This window comes from Bombus flavifrons, chromosome 5, assembly GCF_040668555.2.
Source record: "Bombus flavifrons isolate JBK064 chromosome 5, iyBomFlav1_principal, whole genome shotgun sequence".
Classification (NCBI taxonomy): Eukaryota; Metazoa; Arthropoda; class Insecta; order Hymenoptera; family Apidae; genus Bombus; species Bombus flavifrons.
In genome coordinates this window covers 13,763,476-13,788,308 of record NC_138446.1, presented here as the reverse complement: position 1 = coordinate 13,788,308, position 24,833 = coordinate 13,763,476, and the positions used below count along the sequence as shown (strand labels likewise).

At 39.4% G+C, this 24,833-nt stretch overlaps 2 protein-coding genes across 4 annotated transcripts in view; both read left to right on the top strand.

Moving 5' to 3' along the window:
- Sarm (sterile alpha and armadillo motif) overlaps nt 1-24,833 on the top strand; it is a 137,839-nt gene that overhangs the window by 55,147 nt on the left and 57,859 nt on the right. Inside the window, exon 1 of one of the 3 annotated variants that reach the window (XM_069113956.1) lies at nt 13,047-13,628. The exons of the other annotated variants lie outside the window; for them this stretch is intronic. Within the exon in view, the coding sequence (XP_068970057.1) occupies nt 13,548-13,628 (81 nt within the window). The 5' untranslated portion in view covers nt 13,047-13,547. Of the gene's footprint in view, nt 1-13,046; nt 13,629-24,833 lie in introns of those variants that run through there. 3 annotated transcript variants of the gene reach the window in all.
- Nucleotides 1,919-5,523, top strand: LOC138179962 (uncharacterized). The gene is made up of 5 exons (XM_069113248.1): nt 1,919-2,531; nt 3,087-3,394; nt 3,898-4,202; nt 4,432-4,677; nt 4,987-5,523. Exons 1-5 carry the CDS (start codon nt 2,095-2,097, stop codon nt 5,278-5,280), a joined length of 1,590 nt encoding a protein of 529 aa, XP_068969349.1. The 5' UTR covers nt 1,919-2,094; the 3' UTR covers nt 5,281-5,523.

Here is a 24,833-nt window from a genome sequence, read left to right as displayed (position 1 = left end):
AAGTGCTATAGATTTCTATTACAGATACAGGGTACAGGATAGAATTATTATTATTACTAGAATAAAAATGATTTTAATATTTCGAAATATTTGTTTTTCTCCTTAAGAGAACAGGAAGCGTCGCAATTTCTGTGTTCGATATTTCGTAATAGCAGTGCCTCTCGAATTTCGCCTCGATCAAATGAACTCGTTTGAACTCACAAAGTTTTCACACCGTGGCAAATTCCAAGCGCTTTCGACTACTCAGCATACAGGTCGAAAACTCCATCAATCAGGTGAAAATCCTCTTATCGTATAATTTCTATTTTTTACTAATATTTGATGTTTCCTGATATCTTCTTCAAATGTGTCTAGAGTTTTATATAAAAATACGATCAATTTATGAGTACGTGCACTGTCTTGATATATTTTTTGACATTCTAGTTTTCGTCAGCTACAGAATAATTGCAGTTAGTATGTGTGTATCGATATAACGAATGCAGCGTTAATTATTCATTCGATTAAATGGAAATCGATAGATGATTCATATTCAACTGCGCATACAATGCATTCGCATACTTCATTATTATGCGTAGCTATGTCAGATCCACAGTTATAAAGTACAAAAAACTTGATTAATAGAACAGCTAAATATATCGATCGAAATCACGAACAAAACAAATTCGCATAGCTTTCATTACGCAATTTTTCTAATAATCGCATGTTCATATGGTAATAGTGATTTATCCGTTGTAACATCGTATCCATCGCAAACTATTGAAATATTACAGGTAATTTATAACTTTTAAAATCTTTCGTTGCAAGAACGGAGATGAAATTCTGGATTCCAGTCAAATTTGTTAGAAAATCTACACGATGAGTATGACTCGACGTTGTAAGTCACGCAATGCGTCAATCTTCATTAAAATTCAACATTTCAATCCGACTCGATCAAGCAACAAAATGGAGAGATGTAGGAGACACAGAAATAGCGAAACTCTTGACAAGAGCAAACGCAAATCTTCTCTTCTAAATGTCCTATTTAGAGCATTTTAGTAGTTCGCTGAAAAACCGGCTAAAATTGCAACAAACTTGCCGGTCTTCTCTCGGAGTTTTTCCACGCGTCTCAAACGTCACTCGTCTCGCGCAAGGCAGCACAAATTACTGGCAGAACAAAAACAAGACGTGTCAGTCACATAACGTAGCTGCTGATGTAGGATCGCGAACGTACTAATTATCGTGGCTAGACCGCGAATTAGGGGCGTAAGACTAAACGAGAGGATGGTCGCTGCGACGACAAGTGAAGATCGTCGTCGAGACGCGTTATCGTCGGCCTCGATCTCTTCGCGCTTCTCTCCTTACGTCCGCAGGATGCGAGATTCACGTCGTTAAACACGCGTAGTTCCTTCATCGTTCACATCCGTCGTTGACGATGGAAATGTCAGTAGACATAAATCACGTGGCCACGATTAATCCAGACCTTCGTCTCCAATCAATCGTCTGGTTTATACGTGAAAACGAATGGTTTTCTTAATGTAAGCGACGATTACAAGCTTCTGGCATAATTAAACGCGATTAATCGTGGGAATGCTGGAGAATTGTTGCAGTGAAGTGTAATTTAACTCTGTAATTCGTATATACGTATTACGTATGGTAAAATGCAATTTACGAACGCGTGACAGTCTCGTTCTAGCTGTTAATGCCTGAAATTATCGTTCTATCGTGTCTCTGAAAGTTTTACTTCGAATCTATTGTCGTTTGACGCGAACCGTAAAGAGACTTGCTTAATGATCGTGAAACCAAACTAGACGAGAGCTGTACACGCGATTTGATTTAAATATCCTTAAACTAGTACGATCTAATACGTACGTGTAGCTACAAATTGATAGTAGCTGCAAATAATTCTAGACGTTAACCTACGTTACTCCGACCTGTCAAGTTTAATTACAAACGATGCTAAACACGTTATTAACCTACACGATACTAACCTGTCGATCGAAACTTGCTACGAACTGACAGCTAAATTCGTCGGAACAACGTTCGCGCGCTTCGACCTATCGACGCTCGATACAAATTGCCGCCACATAAATCTACCAAGAATACCGTATTTGTAAAATGGCGAGAAGAAAAGAGCAAACTCAGCTGCAGGTCGAGGTGGAAACCGAGGATGATTGGCAACAGCTGTTAAGTCGAAAGGGTTTAATTCTCGCTGACGTTTACTCCGAATGGTGTGGCCCATGTATCGCCATGGTGAGCACCCTGCGAAGTGTAAAATTAGAGATAGGAGGTGACACGATCAACTACGCGATCGTGAAGAACGATTACATCGGCGACCTCGAACGATTTCGCGGAAGAAGCGAGCCAGTCTGGATGTTCCTTCAAAATGGCAAGATGGTGAACCTCGTGTTCGGTGCTAATTGCCCCCAGCTTAGAAAACTGCTCGTAACGGAGATTAAAAGGGTGCAGAACGAGGAGGAACCGGAAATGGTGCTGGATGTGAGCACTAGGACACCCGAGGAAGAGATTAAATGGCAAGAGAAGGAAGCCATTAGGTATAGTTATCGTCAACCATCGAATAATATTTTCGAAATTTTCAACATAATTTCTTAACAATTATACCTGCAAGGTTCGAGCATTTTTTTATTCGAAATGAGAACAATAGACATGTAAAGGGGAGGAATAATTGTTTTAGCCAGAGTAAGAAAAAAGCGTATCCGAAAGTAATGTTATGGGAACTAGAAATAAATTTCAAAATATTGAAATATTCAAATATGAAAAAATATTTGATATAAGACATGCGTTTTGAAACAACTCGATACGGTAATATCTTATCAGTTCGATAAATATCAAATGGAATGTACCTACGTTTGTACATCGTAATATATGTATTGTCTGTATTATTATCTTCCTGATAAAATCGAGTAACAAATATCTACATCTTTGTCGAAGACAAAATATCAGATCAAATAGCGCTAATCGTCGATTAACAAATGAAACGAAATTTTCATCTGAATAAAAGCTTATTTCGATAGTAATCAGTTTTGCTACGAGTACGGTTAGTGGATAATGGTTAGCGGCTGATTGCAAAATTATCCGTTGCAAACAAGAAAAGTGGTGGAGGATCAACAACGTGCCAAGAAAGAAGCTGAGGAAAGAGAGATGTACGAGACGTTCCTGGCACAGATGATATTCGAATTGAGCGAGGTCACCGCTCTGGTTTTCTATCCCTGGGTGTTCAAGGAAGAGGGTCGACACAGGGACAAGTACCAGTGCCCTCCGTACATCGAACTAATCAATACGCTGTTTAGACAAAATTTCGACGTACTCGAGGAGCTTCGTGTGCAATTGAACGAGGAAACGATCGAGAAGATGTTCGTTGAGAGTAACGTAGAGATTACGAAAGAACTGGTAGCAGGTGACTTTTTAAATTCTTCCATATCCCCTTCAAAACTTTCACTTTTTATTACCGAAATTGATTATACACAGTTATCTTTACGTATTAATGTTTTATACGAGAGCTCTGTCGTTACATTTTGGTTTTATATTTTATCGAATTTTACTAATTATTTATAGATAGTTTAATAGTATCGGTATGAATTTTTTTCAAACTTTGTGGAAAAAGAGTTTATAAATACGTAGGTTCTTTTTCACTGAATTGTCCTGAACGCCATATGTCTACAACTTTTCGCTTAAAATTTCGTCTCGACATTTTCGAGTGTACGGTTTGTTTAGCGGAATACGCGGAACATTGGCTGCGAGGAAGTGTTTAAAAATAGAATTGCAAATTTCAAAATAAGAATAAAGGGAAGAAAGGAAAAACCGTTGATCTACTTTGATCTTCGTCGCAAGACTTTACAGGTGGCATCGCTTTAACTACAATTAATTTTATATCGTAATTGTTCGATTATTCTATGTCAGGATTAATGGACGGTAGAACGATAGCGATGAGATTGAAAGGTAGACGTCCTCATCCTGATTGGCCTGTACCCTATCCCTTCGAATGTCCTAAAGGGACTAAAAGGTGTCCGACACGAGCGATCAACGATGTCGAGGATTATCTGATACATTTGTTAACCAGCACGACTCCACTGATACACCCTAACGCTGCTCCTTCCTCCTTAAATGAGTCTTACATGGAGAGGTACGTGTACGTTCATGAACCTGATCCCGAGGATGAGGAGGATTTTCCTCGCACCGATCCCGCGGTTTGGGTGCCTCCTCAGGTATTTTTAAATTTAGAATACACGAATAGGAATTAATCACTCGTTTTATATATACTTTTTGTTTCAAACTTTTCATCTCTCGACTCTTCTTTATGACTGTTTATTAGTTACTTAAAGTATTATTAATTACGATGGCTACAAAGTTTCTCGGTTTCCTCCGAGGATTATTTATTCCAGGCGAAGTAACATGCATTTTCCAACAGCTCGCATTACTCTCGCAATTCTATAGGCCAGAAGCAAGGTACACGTGTACACGACCCTTTTCTCCAATTACATGGAACTAGTGCACCCTTACGAAGAGCCCGTACCACCGGCTCCCTTCTGCGCAGTCAAGTTTTACTATTCAAAGTTCGCGGTCGTCCGTGAAACATGCGCATTGTACCCCGACGCGATCGAATATTTTGGCGCGTTCGAGTTCGATAATCCACCGATAGCCAGGCGAATAGCGTCCAGCCCCGAAGATTTCGAAAGAAAGGTTACTTAACTCTCAATTGGTATCGTTAGATCGTTAGTAACTGAACAGTTTGGATAAAATTAAACTTCTAATTTATTATATTATATTATATTATATTATGTTTTATTTTCGATTGTATTTCGTAAATTACTGTTCGTTTCTAAAATTAATATCGATATATAATATAACTTGGAATCTAATTTGAATCGGTTGCTCGCGATCTTGACCAGTGCCAGTTGAAGATCAAATCTTTTCTCTTTTCTTGCTATACGTACGTCGACGATATAAAATGTTGGATGATTAAATATTAAACGAAGAACATTGACACAGGCAAAATATCAAACTGGCAACGAGATATTCGTAATAATCCTCCGGAGGATCAGCGACGATGCTTTTTTGTCATTCGCGAGCATCGAGCCGTATTTCGTCACTGAAGACGATGAAAAGGCGCAAGCGATGATAGACGAGTACTTCCCCGAGGGTGCTGAAGATGTTATTCTCGAGATGTTCGAAGAAGAAGAGGAGGAAGAGAAGGAAGAGGAGGAGTATTACGGAGAAGAGGAAATCGAAGATGAAAACGAGGAGAATAAAGAAGAAGAATTTGCGATCTACACTTTCTTATGAAATCGTATTCTTCAACTTTCATCTATTTTTTTTTGCTGCACGAATGACGTGAAACTTTGATCACAAACAGTGAATTGTTTGATTACGTGATAAACTTTGATATGGAAATTGTCTTTTGTTCGAAGAAAATGTTTTGAAAGTATTTACGGTTTACAGTAGATTACTAATTGTGAAAATACGATAAGTTATTTATCTTGTTGATCGAACGTCACGACTTTTAAAGTTCATTAGAGCGATAATCGCCTATGCAAAAAATAAAAGATGATTCGTTTGTCAACAGATGTTTTATTTATTCACAGTCATTTTTACACATATATTGCGTTATATTTATCTATATAGGAACATTCTACAACATTCGAAGATTAACTCGATATAAAAGCAGTAATACTTTTCGAAATTTTTTCTTAAATATATGATATCCCTTACCTCGTAAAACTGCAATTGCTTTTAAACGCTTATCGTAGAGTTTCCATCGTGTTTCGAATAATTCAAATGGCGGAGGCCTGTTTTTTCGCCGACCATGGATTCCATTCTTTGCGCGTTTTGGCAGAGCCGGATCATACTTGAATATTCGCTGTCGTTGGCAACGCGTTTGCGTAACTTTGGCAGAATTCCAAGCGACACCGCGGGCTCTAGAGGTTATATTACGCACCTGTCTCGCTGCCAATTTTTTAATCGTGATTCGCCAACGGGAAACGTTCGCCAAGCGACCGTCAAAACAAGGTATTCCCTTCGAATGTGTTACACTGTTGCACACAATTTTTAATCCTCGTTTATACGTTAAATATATCGTTCGTCTAATTTTTCCTCCAACTACTGGAACCGGTTACTAGGCAAATTGGTAGGCGTCGTTAGTCAATTTTTATGTTTAAACGTGGGTTATTATGATTTACAGAAAGATTTAATTTGCTTTCAGCATTTTGATAGGCAGACGGCGGCTGTTTGCTATTTTTGTAGAGTCGTTTTTTGTCAGATTATTGGGATATTTAATCGAAAAGGAAAAAACCAGGTTACCATAGGTATATTTATCGCGGATGAAGCTTTCGCCTAAAAAGTATCTTCTGTAATTGATTTGACAGAAGACCGAAAATTAGCGAATTATTTATCACGGGCCGCTTGTACGGCTAACCCTGCTGCATTCTTTCCTGTCGTTCTCGAACTGTTGATATATCGCGGTATGTTGATAAAAATACACTTTGTGCAGAAGGTATGAAAAATCATGAAAATATTATTTCCACGTGGTAGATCACAGTGTACACCGTAACAAATGATTGGAGTGACGTCTACGAAATGGCGCGAGATTAGCGGAAAATCAGCCGCGATCAGAGTGAATAAATTGAATCGCGCTGATCGAATTAACGAGGCAATTTGTCACGCGACCGATGCGAGAAATTCACGCGCGAATGGCACGCGAGCTCTCCAGTCCCTTTCGCGTGTATCCTCGCTAAATTTCGCCAAGCGAACCGAACAATTGAACCATTAACCGAGAAGACGTTAGTCACTCTGGCTACTCAATCTTCCAGCTAAATCGGCCATTTTCGCCCGTATTTTTGGCGCGACACTTTCGACGCCGTACAACCTCGCAAACTTAAAACGAACGCGAGGATTTTACATGTCATTTAAATCTTGGAAAGTAGCAGTTTCTTCTGGATTTCTATTTTCTTTTTTACTTTTTTTTCAGAAAAAGAATACTTTATTTCTTTTCGGTTCTTCTGCGTAGTTGTTTTTTCCTGGATTTATCGGAGAACATTGATGAAAATTGAAAAGAAGGAGAGATACCGATTACGGAAGATTAAAATAATTTGTTACGATAATTTTAATAATCGCTAACAATTCTCATAGTAATTTTGCAAAATTGTTTAACGACCGTTGTTTAAAATTAAACAAATAGATATAGTGTTTATAGATAGTCTTAAAATTTGTTAGAACATCAGATAAGTCCTTTGACATCCGAAAATCCTCAAGGTTTTTAGAATCTTCTTAAATTAACAAAAAGGAAAGAAAAATTGAAAATTGCTGTTAATTTCCGATACGAAACGCAATCTCCTATTTCCGATAACCTGCGAATAATTTCCATACGAAGAATAATCGTGTCTCCATCGATTTACGATTCAAGAAAAATCGATATTCAATTTTCCGTGACAGAGCGATACAATCAAATTGCCTGGCTGGTCGTGTCAATTTTTATCGATCATCGACCAAGTTAACGAGATTACCGAACGTTTATCAAAACTTCACGTTTATCTCGGAGGATCGATAGAAGCGGCTGGCGAACGTTTTCTTTTTTCATTTTCATGGCGTGATACGCACGGTAGCGCCGGAGGCGGTCAATTGCTCAAACATCGGTAATTATTGCACAAGCATTACGCAACTAAACAGCCGGATCCATGGCGAGGGACGTCGCAGGGGGAGAGTAGGAGCGAAAAAAAGGCGCAAATTACAGTTACGCCGGATAATTCGCGTCCATAGCGCGCATTACGTGCCATTAACGATCGTTTCGTCTTCTTTCCTCTTTGTTCCTCTCCATTTCCGTCGGCACGCCGATCAAGATCGTTTTTCTCGAACGCGTGAAAACGTCTACGTGCCACAAACAGCGGGATAATCGTCGTGGTTGATCGATCGCTTCGAGCGTGCATGTACACCGTACACATTGTAGCGATTGCTACCATGTACTTGTCGGGTACGACGGGAATCCCGACTGGAATTCTTTGATAAAATAATCAAAAGGGACATTTGTGGTCACGATGAGGATTTTGCAATTTTAATTGGAATACCGCGAAACCATGCCAAAGGCTGTTGTTGCGCTCTTAATTGGAGCTAGTCTCGTATAGCACCGTTTCCAACGATCACGTCGCCGACAATCGTGATATTTTTTTCCGATATGAGATGACACGCTTCGATACTAAATTACTTAGTGTATCTTCAACGACGATAACGTTACGACAATCGATACAGGTTTTCTATTTTAAGAGGTATTTCTACGAAAAATCAGAATTTTAGGAAACGTATGGAAATATTTGTACGTGGAAAAGTCCAAGTAATTTAATATCCACTCGCAGCAAACGAAGATCACCGCGGAATCAAATTCAACAATTTTATTGAACGTTCAGCATAAAATTTCTAAAGTGTCTTTGCTTTACATAATCGATACGCTGAATCGTAAATCTCTGATCGATTCACTTTCAGAGAATTCCAGAGATACGTTACGTTGTATGCACACGTTGTACAATACGCGCGTATGATTATATGCGTAATATTGTAGCATCGTGGACGAAAGGCTTAAGAGATACCGGGCGAACTATAAACCATATCGTCGGTCCTTCGATCGAATAGTTACGCGGAAGAGGCCTGCGTGGCCCTGGCCACGAGCGGTTGCGGAACACGTGCGTGGTGGAGCTAAGAGAAAAGACAAAGGGATGCTAAGGGAGGAAGACGAATTAACAGTCAGTGTTAGTTGAGAAGTCGGAGAGAGTTAGCTAAGAAATCAGAGAGTGTGAATCGATAAGTCAGAGAGTACGAATTGCGTTGTTGAGGGGGTGTGGTCCGCGTGAGAGAGAGCGTTGGAACCGTGGTGACGAGAGTTGCAAATTAACTATTTAGTTGTCTTAATTATAATACGTTGTTGTACTTAGTTCACGTTAGACAACCATCGTTTCCTGTTTAACCAACACCTGTTTAATCCATTTTAAACAAACTAATTGTAATAAGATCCTGCAATATATAATTCTGTAGATCATCGGAAAACGTTCGAAGTATCCAGTTTGGATAAAATTTTAATGAAGGGTGTAACCATGGCCAACGAACTCGGTAAAGTTGTTGGAGCTCGTGAAAGGTCGAGAATCGACAGAAAGTTCGGCGTACGAAGAAAGGCTCGCGTACAACTCGCTTGAAGATAAATTTACACGCGACTCCTTGACGCCGATGCCTGTTCACGTACCCTCGTTTCTTTTCCCTTCTGCGATCCCTCTGAAGCGTTCAGGTCGTTTTCTTTTCGCGTGGTCACAAATAGGAACCCCCAGGCTCCATCATCGTGCTCCGAGCGAAATTAATGGCGTCGGGACGCGGGCGAGCACGATTCACCGACGCCTGCTCCTGATTTACCGTGTCAAAGTTCACGGCGAACCGATGAAACAGCGCCCCCGAGGGAATCGCTTTGTCGAAATAGTTGTCGTCGAATAATTTCCACCGATAATTCACCAGCATTCTCAGTTTTTGACGAATTTCTTTTAACATTAGGATCAACAAATTTATCAAATTGTCAAATTTATTCAAATTAGGAGAACTAGTAAATTTATCAGGAGCGGACAATAGAATTTTTGCTCTTACGATTATTGAAAATTCGCAGATCTTCTCGTGGAATTAATATTAATTTTTATTGCGATAGGAAATAAGAATATCGTACTATTTTAATTACAATTGTTATAGCGATTATTGAGATATATATTTAGATGTACGTAATTTCAGTGTTGAAAATTTTGCAGGGTATAAAAATTGTTAATAACGACAACAGAAATTGTGAAATTCGTTTGATTCGAAATTTGAAAATGTTTTTGTGTATTTTATTAAGACGGTAATATCTAATAATTCGTATATTCCTGCGAAGCTCCGAGTTTCTTCTACAGATCGTCCTCAAAATAGAAAAGTCATTTTCTCCACAGTTTCAAGGTTTCCTCTTTTTCAAAGAAGCGAAAGATCTGCCGAATGCCCGGATTCTGGAATAAAAACCAGGCTTCGAACGACTTTGATTCAAGGAAACGAGTTAAATTCGTACGCGGTTCTCAGCGTTTCCATTTAATGGACCGATCGTTCGCTTCCGGTTTGTATGACCCACTGATCGTGAGTCAACTTATACGATACTATGAAAAGAAACACTAAGGCGACGTGTTCCTCGACCACGTTCCCGAGAAACAAACAGCTTCGATACTCGTTCTCCCAGTTTATTATTAAACATTCCGCTAAATGTTTATCGTCTGCTTTACTCGCTAACTTGAAACATTAAATACATATTTTACATATTTCTTAGAAATGGTGATACATTTTCGATAACGTTGCGATCACGATAAAACGACGCGTTTGATAATCGAACAAAAATAAAAAATTAAATTCAACGTATTCTTTTTCTCTTTATGTAATTTAAACATGTGACAAATTTCTTCAAAAATGGTGAGAAATGTTTGATACTATCGCAAATGGCGGTTAAATTACGCGTTTGTCTACGTTATCACCACGATACCGCATAATCTAAATTTAAAATTTCGATTCACGTTTCTACAGAATCCTAGGTGCTCCATTTTCGATATTTTTCCTGGGTTATTTCTTTCCGGATTTTTACCAAGAAAGTGACAATCGTGGTTTTCGTCATCGTCGGTCCTTGACCCCTTTAAGCATTCCCACTTCACAGCTACACCGGGACAGCTGTTCCTCGCCAATGTCAGAAGTAGAGATTTTTCCGACCTGATGGCGCCCTTTTCGCGAAAGGTTCGTCGAACCTTTGCCAATGAGCAACTTTTTCTTCCAAACGTTTGATTTTCGCGTTCTTTCAAATATTTCAAGCTTTCATATCTTTGCTATAAATTTCATACTTCGATAATTACAGTATCGTGTCATTCTCAGACTTCTCTGCGTCAAAAGTCGTTTGCAATCTTTGATAGCCAACATTGTAACCGAGTGTATCGAGCATTCATAGTTGCAAATAGAAAACGTTGCAGGGCTCGGAGAGATGCGAAGATTCTCGGGTTCCCAGGCGGTGGCATTCGTTTGCATACCGCGTGCACAAGTTGCCACAGAAAATTACAGACCTGGTACCCGGTGGAAGTCGCGGCTAATCATCGAGGAGAATCAACAGCCAGAATCGCTGTTGGCAAGGTGACGGTTCTACTTCGCGGCCTGTGACGCACGGCTATCAATTACGTGATCCGTAACGAGATGGAAGTATTTTTTCCGCTCTATTCGTCGTCGACCTGGTAGTTTCCATGTAAATTTTTAGAGTTAGAAATCGTAACTTTCGAACGACGATCCTGTCCTTCTCCTAGTCATCGAGGCTTCCGGCTTTTGAACATTTCCGTGTACAAACACATTATTCTGTCTTTAGCTTGATGCAACGAGAACTAGGCGTACTTTGTGATTTGTCTTCAATTTTAATGGAATGTCGAGAGGATCGAATTATTCGTCTGAGAATTTTTATAGGATCGAAGTTGAATATTTTGTTTTATCGATGTTTGCATATTTATTAATAATCTGTAATAATTATTAATAGTAGGAAGCGAATTAATGTAAAGCGTCCTGTGAGAATGTGTTAACAACTTTGTGTCAGGTTTAAAGTGATGTAACGCAACGAAATAATGACACGCTTTTAAATAAAATATAGCAGAAACGTTGGAGTCGAAACGTGCAGCGTATTTATTACCCTGTGTGCGGTAATACAGCCGAATTTATGCATCCGCCACGAAGGATTCGCGAGATGTGCCAAAACCCACGCTGACGTAGAAACCGGCCCGCTAGCCACTCAAAATCAAATATTGAAACTGTTTAAGATACTCGTTTTATTTGAATTCGCACAAAGAACAAGCACTGAATCTTGGTTCTAAAGGAATTAGCACGTTCCGTGCTTCAAAAAAGAAAGAAGAATTTGAATAAGAAAAACTTGCCCGAAAACTTCATTCGAAACGCACGCTTCAATTGTACAATATCGCGTTCAAATGCAAAGTACATGAACGAATCGTTTAATTAACACTTCTTTCTTGTAAAAAAACTTTCGGTTAATAAAAAATCTTTTTGATGATATTAGCGAATTCTGACGATACTTTGATCATCGTATTATATGAGTAATGAAATTAAAAGAAAGAAACGATTAGCGTATAAAAAGATTGCCACAGGTGAAAAACACGATAAGTCACATTTCCTGACTTTTGCGTAGAAACAAATTTAAAATTCAATGTATTGTTAAACAATTCCACTTTGAAGCTGTCTGTCCATTTGATTTTTAGATTGAATATGTGTTTTTCCTACTTTTTTGAACGGTTGGAAAATGTTAGTAGCATAATATTAATCACGTTAAATTGGCGTAACGACGTTAATAATCATATCCTTGGCCCCTGTAAAACATTGTCAACTTATCGTCAGCTATTTTTAAAAGACATTCTTCGAATCTACCAGATTATTTTCATTTTCAATCACGGCATAGTAAGATTACAAATTTTGTTTCATCCTAAAGTGACATTAATATCACAAGATCAATAAACGTACATTTATCTTGCTTTTATCGTAATCTTCGTGCACGATATCGCGTGCGAACGTGAAATGAATCGAAATATTATTCGATCGACGCGAGACCTTTTTTCATAGCGTCATCAACAAAATTTCAACGATTCTTCTACCACCGTGCCAACTTAGGTATGGTCGACACCCCTAAAAAAATAGCTTGTAATCCAAAATCTGCGACACGGAGGGATCCGTGGAAACAGTTACTGGTCGTTCGAACTCGTACTTCGAGTATATTCCAGCCTTCTTGCCCTACCACTACTCTTCTCATATCGTTTCCATCCAACAGCCTCCAATGATCGGCACTCTATCCCTTCTCATGGCTGTTTTGCATCGCGCTAGACACAGCCCTCCAAGTTCGAAGGTCACGGCGAGACTGCCGCTCATCCAGATACGCCACCACTATTCGTATCTACCCGCCGAGTTGGCGCGCGCCCGGACCGCATTCCGATTGGTCGCGCGACCGAGTGGTGGGGAGACTATATACCGCGCTGCGCCGCGCGCCGCCGTCAGTACCGCGCGAACTTCATCTCGGTTGTGTTCTCACTTTTGCTTTTTGCTTCTCTGCGATATTTCGTGTCTCTTACATTGCGCTGTTCTCAAAGTCGTTCATGTTTTGAATCGTATTGCCGTGTATCCAGTGGCAGAAAAGTATTTAATTCTTATGAAAGATAAGGTACTTGTTGGATACAGGCTTACGTTCTCTATATATAAAAGTGAATTTTATTTGGATATTTCAGTTAAGAATAATGGAAAGATGAGAGAGAGAAGCACGTTGGATAAAACGCGTTTTTAGAGCTCGTTTATGTTATTCGATTATGTGAGAGAAAGAAGACAGTGATTATTCGGGGTTGTTGGTTGATACATATGGACACACACAAACGCGTGGACTGTTCGAATGAGTGAGAGACCATCGACGCTGGCACGGAACGAGGAGTTGCGTGCCAATTGAAAGCCGAGATAACGAAAGAAATCGATCGAACGAAGGAACACGCTTTCGTGCTGCCATGACAATGGTCGTCAACAAGATCAACATGTCGTCGTACTCCGCGCCGCGACGCACTTTCTTCTCGGGCCTGCATACCAAGGTAATACGAAATTTTTTCTTCTTCAGACCTGTACAAGTTCGCTGTCCTCGGTATTCCAAATGACGTCGCAGAATTTTTGCAACGGAGACAGCAGATATTGGTCCGTTAAGGTCAAACTATAGAAAATTGCAATAAAATTCGAATATCGCACCAATTTCTCTGTGTTAATGCTTCACGATACAATCTTTATGCTTCTAACGTTCCACTACTGTATGATAGCGACAAAGTTCGGTTCGCGTAAATTACATTTATGTCAGCTCCAAACGTTTTACTCAAATTTTCTATATTCTGTGACTAAGATCCGCTGTATCGTCTATCACAGAAATTCACCGTATTCCATCGTCAAAATTCGTTCACAAAAATATTTTCTCACCGATGTACACTGTATACTACCACGGAAAATTGATTGTACATATTCTGTTACTATAATAATCACCATTCATGCATGCTTTTATTAATCGCTAAAGTAGAAGATCAAATACCAGTCGTTTTCAATGGTTTCGCATTTGCAGCGTCAAAGTACAGTAGAATTTTATTTACTCGAAACAAATTGTAATATTAACGCTAATCCACCGATCTAAACGTAAAGTTTGAATTACTTGAATGGAAAATCGCGAATCACCGATCTCCGGTTATACACACTGTTTGTCCTTCGAGAGATTCGCGTAAATCGAACTCTACTGTGTAGTAAACACAAGATTAATAGTCGTTTAAGCAACCCTGTACCCTAATCGCGGATTCTTCGAGAACGGTGTTCAAGCGTAGTCGGCCGTTTCTACGGTATTTCCTCGATTTAGCGATAAGCGCAGTGTCCCTGATCCTCGCGATCAGTTGGTTGGCCTGCTCATTGGATTAACGGTTTTACCGGTTGAGTCGTTCGCTGGAGAAACGCCTGCCGACTTATGGTCGCGTTAAAGTTGTTTTTCGCGTTAAAACTCATTTACCTTTCAATAACACGATCATATACGTAATATAGTCACGTGAAATTCTTACATAGCGTACGAAACTTTTATATGGCGTACAACGATTCGGCATTCACAGTATACCATTCTCTCATTTATCGATTCTGACGTGAATCTCGTTGAAAATTAATAAGAGAAAAATTCCTGCAAGTTTGTAGGCGAAAGCAATAAACTTTCCAAAAATAGGCTACAGGCTATGTTTCGTGGCATACGGAAACGTGCAACTTTTTCTAGCAACCGATACAACGACAATTTTGTCCACGACAAGAAACTTCAATTAGGAGAATTTATTCGAATTGAAAAAAGAAATTGAGTTTGTATAGAAGATGGTTTAGTACGGCCGGACGTGGTCGTACGTCAGAAGCTTTCTACGGCTGGCTAGTGAAAATAGTATCGACAGCGGTATGTCGGAGGTTTGCTAGGCTTGGTTCGTGAAAACGTGTGCCGCTACGTCAGAGCTTCTCTATGTTAGCACTACGTCAAAGGTTTCTCGGAATACGATTATGGAGACGCGCAGTAGGTTAAGATCCTTTCTGGTTCAATGTACGTAAACACGTAATAATAGGATTCCTCAGACTATTTAGGATTCGACTTTACCAACTTCCTTCGAGATCTTTTATAGTGGAACTCCTTATACGAGTTGGTGTTCCGATTAATTAACGATAGAACCATCAAGCTAACATTCCAACGTGATCGTCTTTATATTCACGCGAATACATAGATACAATTAGTATGACGTGAGAATTTCGTAAATGAAATTCCAGTCGTGTCGTGTCATATCAGAGTACCTGAGATATTCGGTAACGAAGAATATCTTCCTTTATCTAACGAAATTTTATTAAAAATACGAATTTCGAGAAGAGAAAAAGGAGAAGGGATACTTATCGATATCTCTGCGATCTTATACGTACTCGTTCCTTACATCGAATATTTCTGACGTTATTTGATACAAAGAAAAATTCGCAGAGAAGAGACTCAAGGCTAAAACGTTTGCACCCCCGACTGACCCAGTTTCTTTACAGGAAGCTTACTATTTTACTACTTTGCTGAACTAACTTTGACATCGATCTAAACAACGCAGCGATTCGTATTTTCTCCTGTGTTATACCGGTCAGGGGAATCAAACGTTACGAGATTCACGGCTGTCTCGTAGAAATTTATGAATCCCGACGTATTCATTGGGCACGCACGACCGTGAACGTGACCGTGTTTCGTCGCGAGGTAACGTCGCGCCGTCGAAACGTGCAAACGGACACGCGCGCAACAATCGTCGAGCCGATATTTTTTTCGCTGGCCGATCGCCAAAGTTATTTCAACCGACCACGTCTGGTAATCTTTTCCGGCGATTCGCGGATCCCTGATGGCTTACGTAACTTGAAACCAGACCGAGTTTGTTAAACCCAGAGCCGCTCGATCCGTTTACCCAAAAAAAGGTTCCTCTGCGTGATCTAGCTCTGGTCTAGTATCATCGGTGGCTGTCATTTCTGACTATTTTCCCAGTCAGATTCATTTTTTACAACGGTTCGATAACCTACCAACTTCCTATCTACGCAACGAGGTATTTTTATTGTACGCAGTGGCTCGCGAAAGTATTCCAACGATCGCTAGCTAGATACGTTTAAAGCGTCTGAACATGTGCATAATGTTTGTAAGATATTAATTGCAAGCATACGTTTCGCAAAGATCATCGGAGTGTTTGAACGGTCGTTCGCTGTATTAATAAGCAACGATATGTTAGATTATCTTCACAGCTAATTGCATGCTTAAGACCAGCATTCATACTGTACGCTAATTTTTCGTTAAAAGCGTATGTTTGTGATACAGAGGAAGAGCTTGAAGATCGGAACTCGACGTATCAGCGAACAAGGCCAATTTATATTGTACCTATAGATTCGCTAATTTAGTAGTTTTAGATTCGCTAAATTAGGATCACTCGAGAAAACAGTCGTTAAACTCGTCACTTTTTCGAATCGAATACATTAGATAATTGCTGTTCGAGATTTGGAGTGGCTGTCCGTTTATGACTCGCACAACACTGTCTTTTTTGGGAATCTTCGAATTTTCTACTTCCTAAGTTATAAACCTTACGATACGGACCTCGTTAAGAGGCTAATAAACATCCTAAGTGCCCGATAGATCAGATGTAAAGCCCACAAACCATGAAAAACCTATGGATGGAGAATTATTATATAAGGATCAGACGAAGCTTCTTGAAACAGTAGTAACAGAATCTTACAACAGTCTTCATCAGAGCGTCAGACTCTTCGTGTTATACTACACTGTCTTCTGTATCTCAACTTGCAAATACATAACCTAAACATACTACTACTCGACAGCTTTAATTTACCTCCACCTTGAGCGTTAATCTTGTTCAAGGTTGGCTATATCAACCGATCAGTTGCAACCTGACTGATCGCTACTTAATTGAGAATTCGCAACAATTGTTACGAAATACGATCGTCTACGGTGTACGTATTCGGTTAGAATTTTGCTATTTTCTATAGCGAAAAGAAAGGCTAGAAACGGTGTTTGGTAGGACACATTTATAAGTTTAAAGGTAGGGAAGTTATGAAGAGATCAAAATGGTCTCGCGAAACACGTGTTCTGACAGCGTCCAATTTTTCTGACGTCGACAAGAAGCTGGCCGTTGCATTCGACGTTGTCTCGTTTTAAACACGTTGAATTTAGGTCCCGTTTAAATTTAGCAACGTTTCCCGCGTGGCAGGAAAACATTCGTACGAAATATTCTTCTCTTGCTGCTCGTTAGTCTCCCTCGTTCGCGATTCGCTTTTATTGGGAGTGTCGGATGGCTCGTTCGTGGTTTTCGCACGTGGTAATTTGTCTTTGGCGCCAGCAATCTCGCGTTAATGGGAGAAGCCTCGTTTTAAAAACGTTTCGGGAAAAATATGCGATCCCTTGCGAAAAGATTTTGGAAAAATGGTAGCGTGCGATAGTTGATAATTTGTTAATCTCAGAAACGTGATGGCAAAATAATTCTTATATTTATTTCGCCAGTATTGTTCGTGTCTTTCCAATTACGATATCCTGTCAAGTTGAATACGATCGTAGATCGAAAATATAAAGAAAAATGAAGAAATGAAAACGGAAGATGTAGTCGGCAAATGATCGTTTGACACGGGCATAATTTTGTTATACGCAACACGAAACGTTGCTTGTGAGTGGCGGGATCGAAAGCCGACGGTGCCGTATTAAATTGAATAACAGGGTGGCTCGTGGCACGCGACGATCGCGTTCATTAAACGGATGCTTCGTGATCGTTAAAGCGATATTAATATCAATGTCCTCCTCCCAGAGGAGGATGCCGTTGCCTTTCACATTTTCCCTTCGTCCCAAAAATTATACGAACGTAGGATAAATCAAACTACACACTAAATTACTAATAACCTACGTTTTTTGTTTAATAACAATTTAATTCTCGCAAAATACTGTATCGTATTTGCGTTAGCTTTTCCGAAAATTGTTTGAAAATTATCTTAGTTCGTGAAATTTATCTTATGTCATATTAGTCATACCAAAAAAAATTTGGGAAGACTTTTAAACGCGTCTCACCGATGACCACCGCCGCGATCAACGCGTCGATGAATATCTTTTCTAATTGTCGTAGGAGGAAATTATTACAAAGAGAAACACGCTGTGGCCCTTACGTTAGAAACGGAATGTCTTCGGTGAAAATACTGATTTTATGCACTCTGGCGCGAAAGCAACGAGCTGAACGGGTCAATCGTTTACCGTGCGGTCCAGTCTCGAAACGAAACCGTAAGAGAGAGAGCGGCTCGTTCTCGAGGACGCGTCGTAAAGGCGCGCACGCGTGCGAGGGCATAAAAGATTCATTTTGTCGGAGAGGTGACCCTGTCGACCCAGCATCCGCTCTCTGTGGGCGGCTCGCTCTCTCTTTCTTCCTCTCTCGTCCTTCCCTCTTCTCTTTCTCTTTCTTTTCCTCGTTCTCCACGAGAATCCTCTCGCTCGCTTGTACCATCAGCCGGTTTTCTTTTTCCGTTCCAACGACCGTTTCTTCGTCTGCTTCTTTCGAGGTGAACACGGAAAAAGGGTGGAGGAGCCGCCTCGTTGAGACAATCAAGCAACAGGCGTTGCTCGTTAAGTGTAACTGCTACTAAATTGCCGAGAGTTAGGAGAGCAGGGATGCTCCTGAACCGTAAACCGTAGCTCCCTTCGTATGAGAATCTCTCGAGCATCAGCAACTTTTCTAACTTCTTTCATCGTCGATTTTAGGATTAGTAATACCGGTATATTGGTTTCATGGTGATGCGGGCATATAGCAAAGATCAAGGCTGAAATTTGCAGACAATGGTAATTTATAGTTTTGGTAATTACCCTGAGAAAAAGTTTATTAATAACAACTTCCCGTGGCTCAAGGTTTCCTTGAGGAAGTTTCGAGAGATTGTGAAATCTGAGGTTGCAAAGAGATACCTTGAATAAGCTATCCCAAGAAGAAATTTGATATCAGATTTTATGAAATTCCTGACTGCTTGATGAAAGGCTATACGCGATACGTTACAAATATTCCAACACTTTCGTAAGCTACCGTATATTGTTCAAAGTAAACCTGAGAAACTCCGATCTATTCTCTACACTTTCGTTTTAATATACCATTGTAGCGGCACGATCAATGCGCAGTCTTTAGCGAATTAGTTAGTACCGAGGGTATTTCTCTGTATTTATTAATTATTTAAAAATATATTTGATGGTTTCAACATCGAGTTATCTCGTCATTTAAACCACACGACCAACAATCCTCCACGCCATATACTTAAACGCCGTACATATAAACCTTATAGGCCAGAGAGCTATGAATGAAATTCCGAAGGAAACAGACACACGAAAGAGTCGCCACAACGACTTACGCTTCCCGTTTCCGTAATGAAGTACAGTCCGCGTAACAAGAAACGCGGCGTGCGCCAGAGGAACACGGGTGTCGGGCGCAGTTACTTCCGGTTTGGCGTTCAACGCCCGGAAGAGCATCGCCTTGCGCGTACATATAATATTCCGGCGAAGCTAACAGCAATTCGTGGAACGTCGTGTATAGTATACATACGCGTCTCGACGCTTTCACAAAAGCGGCATACGCGTGAAACGATGAACCGGATGCGTTTAATCTGGCCACCGAGAGACACTCTCGAGTGAGACAGAAAGAGAAAGAAACGTGGCGTAGCGGTAATTACGAGCAAACGGACGAGAGAAAGAAGCAACCGACTCGTAGATGAATGAATCGACAGGAATGAAAGAATTATTTACACGGTTGGTGATCCCATTAATCCACTTTGCAGCGTCTCGAAGTCTCGTGTGGAATCGTCAAACCGAGTCGTTTATCCGTGATCTAAGAATATGTTGAAAACCACGTGCGATTCTCGTTGGCTATGTATATCAGCAGATTGCCAACTTTTATGCATTTTTATGTATTTATAAGCGTAACTAAGTAAATGGAATTTATAGAGAACTTCGTTTCGTTTGCCAGACATCGTAACAAACGTACTGTCTTGAATATTTTAGATATCGTTGCATGTTACACGTACCGTGTGCGCATGAAAAATTTCGAAAATCTCCGCGATCGTTTGGTTCTTTTGAATCGGCGATTAATTTTATATCGATCGGTTATATCGCACGCATAACACTGCGTCTCGATTTATTCTCGTCTCTGACGTTGGACGAGTGATTATGTAAATTTGAAAATATATAGCTTCAACTATGACACTATTGTCTAAAAATAAAGGAAAAATAAAAGAGCATTTGTGGATATTTGAGAGGATGAAGAGGAATCGGAGATACGAATCGTCGCGGGCGTATTTGTCAGCTTATTGGTTGGTATAATCCTTCGTAGTGAGCTTGGTTCGAAGTGTAGGATATTTGAGATGGAATTATGCAATTGTGAGTGGTGTTACGCGATTGGGAATCGATAAATGTAATATTTGGAATACGCGAATACTTCTTTTTAAATTATGCTTTTTCTTCGATAAAACGATCGTTCGTCGACTTTGAACTTCTCAGATAAATATTTCTATGGAATGGAAGTTTAAAAGGAAAGTAAAGCTTACGAAAAATTTCTTATCGTTCGTTGACTTTCAGCTGATGGATTTAAACGATGATCCCGCTGTCAGAATTATTTTTAAAAATTGCAAATGACGATGCAAACGACGTATTAACTCGAATGCGTTGCTTTTCGAAAGCAAGTTATTCGTTCTAGAGAAACTTGATTAATCTGAAATGAAAATTTCATGTTGGATTTTTTAGATCAACGTGAATTTCGCTCTTGTTCCCATCGAGGCCAAAGCGTGTGCAAATATGTTTTCACACATCTATACGCCACAAAGCGCTACCTACGTGCTTAGACGGTTAAAAATAACGTAGTAGGTGCTACGTTTTCATTATTATCTTGCAACTCAAAACACTGCACTTTCTTTGGTTTCTGAATTGACGTCTCACAACACGTGCACCTTCTTCCCTTTCAAAGCCACGCACAGCTTACTAAACAAGTCGGTGCAAGAGCAAGCAAAAAAGATACGACCACTTTACGTCGTACATAAATACGTCCCTAAGTTCTCATAAATTTTCGCCAATTTACTTCAACTTCACTTTTTCTTCCATAGTGTAACGATCGCCTCTCTGATTCCGTCTTCTCATCAAAAAATTTATACGATCCAGATTCCATAAAAATGTCTACAAATAAAAATAAAAGTTTCTGTCTCTCGAGTTCTCGCAAATTTCGCTTCTTCGAAAACGTAACCACTGCATCTCACATGTTGCATTCTGTTATCAAATAATTTTTATTATCCAAATTCTCTGAAAATTCTATAACTTAAAAATAAGAAGGAAGCCCTGTGTGTGTGTTTCTGCTGCTCCTTTTTCTTTCTTTTTTTTTTTTTCGAAACTTCAGAGTATCTCCGCCAGCTGATCCGAGTTGCATTTGTCGCGGCGAACGTGGCAGCGACAAAGACAAGAAAATTCGCGCGCGACTCTGTCCCCCGTGGAGAGAATCGTATTTCTGTTGTCGCAGAAATGTCATGCGGACTGCAAGCAGAAGCGAAAATGCCACGATGTTGACACATCGTCCGCCGCTAATTGTAAGATTGCACGTCTGCGAGACAATGGCGAATCACGCGTCTGAGATTACGGTGTCGGAGGGTGCACGTGTCTCGGCCAATGCCTTCGTAAGTAACGAGACGATGCATTTGATAGATGAAAGTGTAGATTACGTTCTCTTTAAGTAAAAGGTAGCGAATATTTTATTCTTTCTTTACGATGCCCCGTAATTGGAAATAGAGAACATAATTGGGGATGAAAGATGGACGAAATGAATGCAATCTTGCGTGCGATTTGATACTTTGTGGAAATTCCAGGAATAATTTTAGCAGTAACTGAAGTCAGCAACGAGTGGGATAGGTATATTTTTGCCTACAGGAAACTTCGGCTTATTCGAGTTTGTTGATGCGAATCTAAACAACGAGTGGTAGAAGTACAACTTCGGTGTAATTTAGTTAGGATATTGCTGCTGATAAGAGTAATAACGAGTATACATCGACATTCTTTTCCTTATAGCGTCTATTAAAGTAATGTTAGGGATAGTGTCGAGGGGAAAATAGACCTGAATGAATATTATAACATGAGCGTACTTTATTCTACGGGATATTCAGTGTTCAGCTATAAAATCAAAAAACTACTTCGTAGTAGAATTTTATTTTATCGGAAAGTTACTTACGGCCGTGGAATCGCTATGAATACTTATTATACGACCTTTTTAAATTCTAAAACCCTCTCTGTATAATTCAGCTCTATAAAAATTTTCGACACCTCGGACCGAAAAAAACACTCGAGTTCCAAAACTAAGTATTATCGAGAACTTCGCTCGATCTACCCCCAATTAAGTACCATTTCCTTTGAAAAATACGCAATTAACCGACGGGGATTAAAATTTCTAAACAGTTTTTTATCAGATGTTATTAGTTGCTCGATGCGACTCGGTAGATAACGTAGTTTTTCCACGTTTGAGAGGGGATCGTTCCGCAAAATTGTCCTACTTAGAGGCAATTAATACGGGAAGGCAATTAACGTCGGTTTCCTTGGCAAATGGAAGATTCGTTTATCACGACGTTTGCATCTTACTTTGTAACAACTAGGAACGGTCTCGTATCCGCTCGTTAATCGGTTTATTAGCATCTCACTAAACTCAGACGGCTAATTATCCGTTTTTTTTTTTTCTGACTGTCGACATCGTTGTACGTATATCTATTAACCTCGACCTTTACACGATTATTACCTTTATGTTTCTTTATGTTACTATTTTTTCGATTATCTCATCAATCTTCTGTTTATACAGGGATTTGAATAACGTCGGCTGGAATTATTAGATGTTTTGAACGATTTTTTATGTAATATTCTTGTTTTTCTTTGTTTTATTACTTCGAATGCTCGTAGAGTTAATTTCGATTAGCTTTTTGTTAGAATTTTTCGAACAATAAATTTACAGATAACTAAATGATATTATCGTTTTTAAATAACTGTTGATATTTAGATTTTTACGGTTTTACGTTGGTTGTATACAAACGTTTGGTATTTCGCACGAATTTTTCGTATAATTCTCGTCCCATTTCCTTCGTTCTATCAATGTGAATATTTGTAAAATCATCGAACTAGACTTCTCGTTAGAATTCTTTTTAATAATCCGATATCTTCGAGGTCAGATGTCCGTGTCTTTTCTGTGATCTTTTTTTAGAATACTCTCGACTTGGCGAACCATTGCAAATTTATAGATTGTAGTATATGGTTTTGCGGTAAAGCAGAAGGTAATTAAGAGCGTCGTAGCGTTACTAACATTCCTTGATTCTGTAACGCATTCGCGGCATAACTCGCATAATTGCAGAGCCTAGATACGAGCCGTTCGATGATGTAAGTAAATGAAAATTCAATGAAAATGTATTCTATTCGAAAAATGCAATTAAAAAATATTCGAACATCCTTCAAAATGTACATCGAGCCCGGAAAGCTGAATCGAAATATTCGCAATGGAGTCAATTAAAATATTCGAGAATGTTTTAAAGAGTAGACAAACTTCAAGAACCTGACACGAAATATTCGTAATTAAAATAATTCAAATATCCGAAAAGTGCTTTTAAAATATATCCACAAATTCATAATGAAACTGTACAGAAATACTCTTAAAAAAGAAAAAATAGACAAACTTCGAAAACCTGACTTCAATAAATTTCACAACGGAAGAGTATACCAATTCAAAATTCTAATTATTTCGCTTACTCTTACTAATCCAAATTCGTAATTGGATCGTTCTCCAGTACGGCGGTATAAAACTTAAATTCGGCCTTTTAATTCTTCGTCCCGTGTACTAATTTGGGTATGTAGCGCAATTTAGGTCACGTTACGTATCTCTCAGCTCGTGTGCCACAAATGTATCATGAATTAAAGACTTCAAAGAAATAAGGAAAAAAACAGAGAGTAAAAAATGCTGAGAGCTCGATTAACGCGAGTCGCTGGTCAGATCGTAATTGCCAACAGAAATAGAGAGAAATAATGGTGGAATCGATTAACCGCAAAGGACACTATCGTGTTTTTTTTTTTTTCCTGCTGTTTGTGTGTAACGCGATTGGCGGTCGCGGCGCCTTTTCGAGCAACGAGAACGTTCTTCTGTCAAGCAAGAGAATTTATGGAGGAAATCTCTAATTGAACGACTCGTAAACCGTTACGAAACCCAACGTGTTCCCGTGCCCAATTGTTCTACCTCGTAAAAACGTTCGTTTGCACGTTTTATGTATTAATAAAGAGTCAGTTTCACCATTTGTTCTTCGCCGACCTTGTCGAAATTCCCTTGAGAACGCCGCTAGTCTCTACGCTCGTTTACAATTTTATCTTTCGACAGAGTGAACGCAATGGAGAAAATAAAAGTTGCGCTCGTTTGTCCCGTTCGCGTGTTTTTAATTACTCGAGAATTCATTCTCTGTAGGAAACGTCGTAGATTATCCAACAACGAGTGAATTTTGGAATATTTGAATTACTCCGATCGTATAACAAAGGAATACGATAAAATCGTATTTTCTACTTCTTACGACGAAACAGCTTTTAAAATTCGTTACATCGTCGATTAATCCCGTGTCACCAAAACGATTGTCTTTCCACTTGGCTTTCGAATCCAACGTATGCTTTTCAAAATTTTCAAAATATTATTCATCCTAGTATAATGATCGCGTGTCCTATGAGG

Bases quoted from the DNA above. Each gene is read 5' to 3' on its own strand.
- LOC138179962 (XM_069113248.1), top strand. From the start codon at position 2,095: ATGGCGAGAAGAAAAGAGCAAACTCAGCTGCAGGTCGAGGTGGAAACC. The intron at 3,395-3,897 runs GTGACTTTTTAA...ATTCTATGTCAG, and splicing joins TACGAAAGAACTGGTAGCAG to GATTAATGGACGGTAGAACG. The intron at 4,203-4,431 runs GTATTTTTAAAT...GCAATTCTATAG, and splicing joins CGGTTTGGGTGCCTCCTCAG to GCCAGAAGCAAGGTACACGT.